The sequence below is a fragment of the Schistosoma mansoni genome, chromosome 1 (genome assembly GCF_000237925.1).
Source record: "Schistosoma mansoni strain Puerto Rico chromosome 1, complete genome".
Classification (NCBI taxonomy): Eukaryota; Metazoa; Platyhelminthes; class Trematoda; order Strigeidida; family Schistosomatidae; genus Schistosoma; species Schistosoma mansoni.
Window position 1 is genome coordinate 105,105 of NC_031495.1, and position 10,012 is coordinate 115,116.

At 35.5% G+C, this 10,012-nt stretch overlaps 1 protein-coding gene across 1 annotated transcript in view; it reads left to right on the forward strand.

Annotated features, from left to right (window-relative positions):
* The window catches only part of Smp_160500 (nalp (nacht, leucine rich repeat and pyrin domain containing)-related), a gene marked incomplete at both ends in the record, with an annotated part of 63,042 nt that extends 53,256 nt beyond the window's left edge, over positions 1-9,786 (forward strand). Inside the window, 5 exons of the mRNA XM_018792893.1 lie at positions 533-777; positions 2,313-2,607; positions 4,954-5,094; positions 7,605-7,751; positions 9,670-9,786. Of these exons, the coding sequence (XP_018647460.1) occupies positions 533-777; positions 2,313-2,607; positions 4,954-5,094; positions 7,605-7,751; positions 9,670-9,786 (945 nt within the window). The remainder of the gene's footprint in view (positions 1-532; positions 778-2,312; positions 2,608-4,953; positions 5,095-7,604; positions 7,752-9,669) is intronic.
* Positions 9,787-10,012: the final 226 nt, after the last annotated feature.

The following is a 10,012-nucleotide window of genomic DNA, read 5'->3' on the forward strand; positions in this document are numbered from 1 at the left end:
CTAATTGACATATGTGCATACTGTGCGTATTGCCTCGATATAGCCTTAATTCACAAGCATGGTAAGCAGAGATGGATAGTGGCTAGCAGTATGCACATATGCCAATTAGAGACTGACCAGTTGCAGTCCTAACACATCGATGGGAAGATTCAAACAAGCAACAGTAAATGAATTTAAATATCATTATGGCCTACTTCAACTAACATGTTTTGAAATAAATCACTTTATTGATTAGGATGGGGTATATATGGAGGTTGTTAAACTTCATAGTTTACGTTATGTACTAACTCTAATGAGACGATTATTGAAAACTAAGATGGACAGTATAACTGTTTCGTACTAGCATGAGACTCCTCTGGAGTAAGGATCTACAACTTCACCGCAGATCTAATCAGAGTTTTAAGTCTCACGAAGACCATTTAACAATCATGCCATCGACCTGATCCATACTGATTTACCATTTCTAAATTATCTAAATGTGTTTACAATGTGATTATTATGTCTTCACTTGTTGCACTTATCCTTTCTTTAGGATGATGATTCAGGTACTGAAAGTGAATCAGAACAATCTAATATATCTATACAAATGGATCATTTAGATTTAAGTCCAATATTAAAAAAATTATCAAATTTAAAAGAATTAAATTTAACTTATACAGTAAAAGATTGTGGAATGAATTTTGAATGGTCATTATATCAATTTACATTAAATGATTGTTTAAATTTATCAAATGCTATACAACAACATTCAAATTTAAAAGTGTTAAATCTGATAAAGTTAGTTTATTGTTTAAAATGAATTTATTTAACTTGATTAACTTGCCCCTAAATGCCTTGGTCCGCTCTCGCTCTCGCAATGCTCTCACATGGCCTCTGTCAGGGAAGTCCTACTCACTGCCTTCTCGTGGCACTAGTGTTGTTTACGAAATTGAGAGGACGAAAAGTGAATGCCCGGTGCTCTAACCGGGTTGGTGGACACGGAAAGTCTACCTAGGGGAGTTGGAAAACCCTGATTCCAAACCAATGGTGCACATGGGATGGCTCCAGTATCCTGAGGGAACATGGCGTATGAATCAGTCGTTGGTCACCGACATCCATGGGACTGCATCTCCTTACGATGCTCCACTGTCTTGTAGATCAGACCTTTAGGTCAAAGGCTGTGGGTGTGGCCCCCTAAGCAAACCACCTGCTTCAGTTTGGGCACCTGAGCAGTATCACAGCCCTCACACAAATCAAATGAGATTTATGTGGCGCATATGTATTCGGTGCCGCTTTGTACCAATATTTATGTGTATAAATAAAAATAAATAAATAAAATAAGTTAATTAATTAAATGACATGATATATCATATACAGTTCAGTACAATCCATATAGGATTGTGGATATGGTTAAGTTTTGATTTAGACTATGAATCGATCAATGTTAAACTACTATTAAAAATCTGGAAGCACTGAATGATCATTTCGTTCTAGTTTGTAACTCCACAGCAGTGCTCATCTACGATCCCTCATGTCAGACTCGAACCTCAGGACCTTCGGTCTAATGCACGAACATTTAGCCTTCAGTACATCATTAAATATCAGTAAATTAAATTGTTTAGTCAAAATTATTTGAAATATTTTGATTAACTAGGAGAGGAGAATATAGGGTCTTCATAATCTTTAGTTATTGAAGTGCCTGACAGATTTCATATATAATAAAACATGGGGTTACTATTTTAGCTATTCTATAATATTGCTCAGTGACCATTAAGTTCTATAGAAGAATATCTGTCTTACTCCCAACAACAGTTGGATCCAACCAGCTATAACATCTCTCTAAGATTCTAAAAAATCAGTCAATGCCAATTCATTAGTGAACATACGATTATTGTTGGGTTCAGTGTGAAGAAAATCATATTCATACATTTACATTTTCCAGTTAACTGTTCAAATTAAAGAGGCAATGAATACTACGCGGATTATTTGATAAATTCTACCTCTCTGGTAACAGTTAATGATGGTCATACAATACTCCAGAGTGACTGAATGTAATTCAGTTCATTAGTTTGAAGTTGTCCTACCAGCTTTAATACCTGATGTAAACCCTTGGGTTCCTTCCTAAATGATATCTTAAATGAGCACTATTCTGGATCCTCGTCAGGATCAAAGATGAGCATTTCCAGGATGCACATACTAGTACAAAACGACTTTACAGTCTGAGATGTAAACTATAAAGATCTTTAATCGTCTTTAGTTGTTTTTTTTCGTAATTTACCCCCTTCAAACCTCTTATAACTGAGTTTTTTTTCGAAAAAAATTTGATTATTCAGTAGCCATGTTAGTTCCGAACAATGTCGTCTCTTAGCAACTCATTTACAAAATCATCCAACATTAGAATGTTTAGATTTATCTCATAATGCTATTGGTTATCGTGGTATACGTGCATTGAGTAAATTATTAACTGGAAAATGTCAATTGAAATCATTGAATTTAACAAATAATCATTTGAAATCTACAAGTGGTTTAGCTTTAGCTTATGCCCTTTCACAATCTGATTGTCTTTTGGTACAATTGAATTTACGCATGAATAAATTACAAGATGATGGAGGTATTGCTTTAGCGAAAGTAAGTTTCATATAAAAATATCTATGATATCTTTTAAATTATATTTGTGATTCAGGTACATCCAGCTGACTAGTCCTAAATAGGACAAAGTGGCACGCGTCAAACTGGATTCCACTGCTAGCCACTATCCATCTTTGCTTATATTTGTGATAGTTTTTTTATTTTTTCATTGTTGATGTGTTGGCAGAAATGCGTCCTTAGTAAACGCATTTAGTTTCTTCATTTAATCACATTCTTAATTAACAGTTAGTAACTAAGAGTGAAATCGATGTGAAGCTTTTCTTCCTATTTGGTTCACACAGACTCAAACCCAGTACACCTTACAGTTCAAATAACAATACGTTTTCCATTAAGGATCTCAGCTCAGACGTGTGATATTTTCTATTTTGGTTTGATTATTAAATGATTTGGAAGCCATCATCAGGAAGCTCTCAACTTGGTTTTCATGTCAAAGATTAGAGAAATTCATTAGGATTATATTAATCACTCGAAATGGTTGTTGAATTTACTTCGCTTACAAGTTTTCGTTTAGTGGGAAATGAAAAACTTAAAATCTACCAAAGACACTCATCCTTACAAAATGTCATACTTCACTTCTGTTACATCCTTGATATGTTCGCCCAATAATGTACAAGAGAGAACTTATCTCAATTTGGATTGAGACCTTGATACGATAAGCTTACTGGTTTAACGTTGAAGCTAGAAATACATTTGTCCGAACTGAAACTAACGTCTTTAAGGAGAGGAACGAAAACTATTCTATCACCCGGATGGTCGGCAAGCGAGAGAAAGAAAACGAATCAACCGGAACACTATTCGATTTATTCATGATTTCCAATTCAGATTAGTGTAAAAAGATATATGAATAAATCGATCACCAATACAACCCCGACGCAAAAGCACTTGAAAAATAACTTTAATAGTTGAGATCATGAGTCAATGGAAGCTAGATCACCATGAAAAACCAGTGGAGTTCAATCAGGTATGTTGTAAGATAGTATATCACTGAAGACATTGGTGGATGTGTCGCTCAATTACGTGGATTAATTGAAATTAGACATTAACACTGTTAAATACCGGCTCAGTGGTCTAGAGGTTAAGTGTTCGCGTGCGAGATCATTAGGTCCTGAGTTCGAATCCTGAAAGGAAGGATCGTGGATGCGCACTACTGAGGAATCCCACAATTGGACGAAACGGCCGTCCAGTTGTTCCAGGTTTTTGATGGTGATCTAGCTTCAACTGACTCATGAGTTCAAATATTAAATTACTATAATATCCACAAAATCCTTTCTGATATTAATTAGAAAATACAATTTTGTCAAAACCGATCATTAGGGTAGAAAAACAGAGTACAAAATGTTGCGTTTAAATTACAATAGCTTTGGGATAGAAGAGGTTATAGCGGTGAATCATGAATCAAACAAAAGCCTATGGTTTCTAGAATGAACTATTTTACAAGCTTTGAATTAGGTCAAGTAACGTCCCCAAAAACATATTCCATTGTTTATCTTGTCTTCCTTAGTTCTCTATTTACATCAACTTCAACACAAAAAAAGAAATCACCGAGCTGATTACTCGAAAGAAGCCAAATCACAATAATATTAATGATAATGTTGTTTTTCGATGTAATGTATGTTGGAGGTAGAAGTTTGCTAGAAGGAGAACTTTTTTTCTCTCAATCCAGATTGGGACTAAGGCAAATTATGGTAATTGTTGCGAACTGGATAATGAAAGCACCAGTAACACTGGCTACAACATATGCAGATGTTACTGAAGCTTCTGCTGTTCAGTGGTATGAGTATTGCACAGATATATGCGTAGTAAAAATGACAAGCTTACACGAGTCGTTTAAGGGAGTCGAGAGAATCGTTGAGATGGGCAAAACAGTTGTTAGAAAATAAAAATTCGACAGAGGATATAGTGGTAAAGAAGACTGGGTAAGTAGCACTTCCATAAATATACCTCATAAATTCTTGGAATATATACGACAGGTCATCTCAAAAGGGACACCTCTAACGGGTTCGAAACCAACAGGCTACAACGATAATACCAATTATACGGGAATATATGCAGCCGGGTACTACAGTATATACAGGTGACTGGAGAGTGTACAGATGCCTAGATAAACATGGTTATGTGCGTCGTGTCGTTATCCACAGGCGGCATTTCGCGGAGTCCACCACGGGAGTGCACAAAAACAATATTGAAGCTATGTGGTCAACGCTGAACTTTTGCGACCTCATCATGGCTTCAGAGACCGACTGTTATGGAGTCATATGAATTACTTCCTTTACCGTGTGTTATTTGATTTTTCTTCTTTTTTTTGTTTTGTTTAAATTTGTTTAGGCATTAATTCAAAATTCTACATTGAAAGAACTTAATCTAGCTGTAAATGATTTACATGAAAATACAGCAACTTATTTTGGACATGCACTTACGCAGAATAATACATTGACTCATTTAGATTTATCAAACAATCAAATCGGTGTAGTAAGTTATGTAATGATAACTTAATTATAAAATTAATATATGAGATTTTCAAAAGGGGTTTAGTGGAGATTTTAATAATTTTATAGAGTTGAGATCATGAGTCAATTGAAGCTAGATCACCATCGAAAACCTGGAAGCACTGGACGGCCATTTCGTCCTATTATAGGACTCCTCAGCCAGTGCGTATCCACGATCCCGCACTCACGGGATTCGAACCCGGGACCTACCAGTCTTGCGCCAGAGCACTTGACCGCTGAGGAGCCCCATAATTGGACGAATCGGCCGTCCAGTGCTTCCAGGTTTTCCATGGTGGTCTAGCTTCAATTGATTCATGATTTCAACTTTGAAAATACTGAAATCTCCACAAAATCTCCTTCTGTGTTATGTATCTTTTGAATACAGAGATTACGATTGTTAACTCGAATCCTCAAGCCTTCTCTTACATATAAGAGACAGTAGTGAATCCCATTAGGAAAATGAAAAAAGATAAATTGTTCCTCATGAAATAAGTCAATATAAGATATAATTATTGTTGAATGGTGGTTGTACTTAATCTGGTATCGGTTGTAATTCAGATAAATGAACCCATTATTTTTAAATCAGTGATCAGATCTTTTCGTAAGGTTGAAGAACTATAAAAGCTTGTCGTCTTGTAAGGTGAATGTCCTGCATAGCTAGAAATGAAGGACAGTTTCCAAAAGTTACTTAGTTGTTCAGTAGTGTTTTGAGTTAGTGTTAGGGTGTCAGGAAGATTTTGCGAAAGTTATTTAATTTTTACAAAACAGTTGGTTATTTAATGTATTGAGGATGACTGACAGCCTTTTTTCACAATATAATGCTTCATGACATTCAGTGTTCTAAATTACGAGCAAAAAGCCTGTTTTATGCAGTACGATCTTTGAAAGGTTGACGTCTAGCCTGGCGCAACATCGTGCAATGGAGTACCAGTCAGTCAGTAAGTAATAAACAATGTTGAACCGGGCAGCGATATTCGTTTCCTCAAGTTGCCTAACGATATTGGCTAGACTGGCTGAAGTTTTCAGGACAAATTCCACAGTAATAACAGTATCGGTGGTAGTTCAGTGAATAATAACATCAGTTGGAACAACCAAATGTATTTGAATACAAATTACAGAATATCTTATTAAAATCTGAGGACCACACAACGAATATTTCATTTCCAAAATATCAACCAATCATCTCAGACTTCAATCGTTCCTTCATTTTCACAGCAATGGTTCTTTGTCCTCGTTCTTTTTTCTTTGATCTTCTTAACCTTCTGCCTCCATGCATTCCACTTTCGATTGATGATACATACTACTTATATCTGTCGACATCAGTAGCACATACCACAGCAGTAAAATCGATTAGACATGCAACATATGAGTCTAGAACAAAAAAATTGATTCTTGGAATAAAGAGTATAGACACTTTAAGACAAAGAGTCAATACGTATGCACCACTGTGACTGATTTTGTGACATACTCAAATTCTTTGACCATTCGTTTGGACTTTAACCAACTAGTCTGCATTTACCAACACTACTCAATCCTATCTTTACCTAGTACTATATGTCCAACTTTGATACTGCCAACTAGGCAGAGGAGGAACAAACAAAGAAGAATGAGTATGAGAACCTCATAAAGAGAAGAAAAAAAAGGAAAAATGAGTTGTTAACTCAATAGTCTCATACAGTCCAGAAATATTCACTGGTTAATGCACTCGATCATAATTAGTAATGCGTCAAGATTGAAATTAAAAAATCTAGTTACAGAGACTAGACGTTGATAATCATAAAGTTCCAAATGTCTTTTCGGTTTAAAATATTGATTATTCCTAAGGTTTAATTCATCATAGACCGATCTCAATAGGGGATACCATTAGAAACTGATATGGGAATTCATGAGGATAAAGAATCATGGCTCCACTAGTTATTGAACTCAGGACCTTTAAGTTTATGACAAATAAATAACTATTAGATCCATTGGTTGAGTGTCCGGTGCCACAGTTACAAACTAAGTCAATTTATGACATTAATTAGCTATCAACCAAGGCCATTAATGATAACCGTTTTACTATCTGCATGCCTGAAATCCACCAATCACGATTTCTCACTAGATGTTAGGAAATAGCGCCATCTAATTCCGACCCAGAGGTTCTAACAGTTTGGTGTTTACTATAATATCTAAATGTCCTGATTTTATTTTTTGACTAAATTGTGGGTGAGCATTCATGTGAATTCTCACAGTAGGAAGAAACGGCTGCTCAGTGTTTTTTATTTCCCGTTGGTTTACGAATGGAGATCAATCTGTGACTAATACAACCCATAGATTAAATCAATCTTCATGAAACACTTAAATAAACACCATCTCTATTCGTGAAAACTGATTCGAATGAGTTATCACTTGCTCAACTCAGTCATTCCTTATTTAATTAAGCTATTGCCATCTTTAAACAAACATTTGAATATGATCTTCAGTGGTTTCTTCTCTGTTTTTCGACTTCAGGCCGGCAGTAAAAAGCTTCAAGACGGAATAGATCAGAATTCATCTTTGATTCATTTAGATTTACGTTTCACTGGTAGTAGTCAAGAAGCGGAATATGCAATAAGTCAACGGATTGAAATGAATCAAGCAATGACTTGTAAATTACAAGTAAGTGAATTAAGTATATTTGTTATTAATTAGTGTTATTCATTAAGACCTTCCAAATCTATGAATAGATTCGTTTAACTAAAACTTGATCGAACTCAATAATGTAAGTTTTCACAACGTTGGTCTGCACAAAAGAAGATGGACATCTATGTGTTTTTTCATTGCACATTGACTTCGGTTGATAGCCGTTTGAAAGTTATAAAATACTGCTTGGTCATTTCATTTCAGTGTCGAATACCTCAATATGCTCACACATAACCTTACACTAAATTGAGCCAAGGAAATTTAGGACTTGGTGGACGGTATCACATTAGGTCTACATTTTCAGCCCCTCCTCTTTAAACAGGCTACATAACATAATTCTCATGCGGTGTCGTCGGTAAGTTACTGCATCACTCAAAACCTAAATGAATATTCACTTAGTATTGCTTGTTTGAATCTTCCCATTGATGTTTAGTCCTGAAAATCCATGGGAAGATTCATACAAGTAATACTAAGTGAATTTAAACTTCACCCCATCGCACAAGCAAATGTTTATCAGGAATCAGTGGCCGAGTGGATAACGCGATGGCGTTCGAAGTGAGGGTACTGGGTTCGAGTCCCAGAGTGAACGTCAACTCTGATATGAAGGTACATCCAGCTGGTGAGTCTCAAATAGGACGAAACGCACGTCAAACTGGATTCCACTGCTAGCCACTATCCATCTTTGCTAAATGACTGTGTAGATTCATCGTGAAGCTAGCCACAAATGAACAGATTATTATTGTTTATATTGTGGTCAGACGTGACTCTATCTAACTGACTGAACTATTCAACTTCTCTTTCCCTATTTTTATGATTTAGATCTATTTTAATAACTTACTTTAGATTCTTACTTAAGAAATATCATTTCATACATCAAAGCAACGTCTCATCAGTTGGTTAATATGATTGATGATTACATTTGTTATTACCCCTCTGTTCTCGTTAACTGACTAAACTAAACATAAGAAGAATACAACCTTTTGGGAAAGGTTGTAGGGAGACAGTGATACTTAAAAGTTGAGTGCATTTATAAGTAGTCAGAATGACCAATATTGTTTGCAAACGGATATGCTTTGATTAGATGAACAATCCATTTACTTATGATAACTTGTCAACATTTACATTTAATTTATTATGCAACCTCGGCTACTTTAGTCCAGTTTGCAGTTAGATGGTGTGTTAATTGTCAATGCAATTTACCTGGATAAATTAGTCTGAGGAAAGTCCAACTATTGAAGTCGAGTCATCTGAATTCACTGCATATTCATGGACAATTCTGCTATCTTAAACCCCATCATGATGTACCCGATCAAACTGATTTTAATTAGAGAGGAGTTTTGTGGATATTATAGTAGTTTAATAGTTGGATTTATGATTCAATTGAAACCAGACCACCATGGAAAACCTTGAATCACGGAACAGTCATTCCGTCCTAGTATGGAACTTATCACCAGTGCTCATCCACGATCCCACCTCGCGAGCGAGAGCTTAACCTTCAGACTACTAAGTTGGCATCTAACGGTGTTAATGTCTAACTTCAACCAATCCACGTAGTTGCGCCACCATCCACTATTGTGTTCAGTGATTTACTATCTCACAACAGACTCGAGTGAATTCGACTGGTCACTGCTTCTCACTAGAACTCCAGGAAGTGTGATGATGGTTTCTCATAAATTGCTAGTTCAAAGTTTGTGTTAAGCCGTCATTAGTTTATCAAATATAAATTTTCCTAATTAATTATAGGAATATGAATAAACCATTATTAATAGTTATACTCATTATATTCATTTATCAGTAGGTGAAAACAACCCACCCCCCCACCAAGATCATACTGTATTAGAGTACTAAACTCCTTTTCCTTTCTTTCTTTTTTTCTTTTCTATTGAATATTTAGCAAGAATTTTTTGATACACATCAGTGTATACCATGTGAAATTACAAGTGTAGCTCGACAACAACGACCAATTGTAGAACTCTGTGGTGAAATACCTTTTACATCTTTAAGAATATAAAACACAAGTAAAGAATGCCAAGATCAAAGGGTATTGTGTTTCGGGAAAAGAAAAGAGTTATCTGGACATTGTAATTTATCATCTGATCAGATTCATATCTTCTTATTCATAATCTTTATCACTGTAATAATGATAATGATAATGAAATCAGTAATGATGCTAGTGGATTTGCTTTTTTAAAATCGGTAATTCTGGCGTAGGATGTCAGTCGTGGTCCTAATGTGAT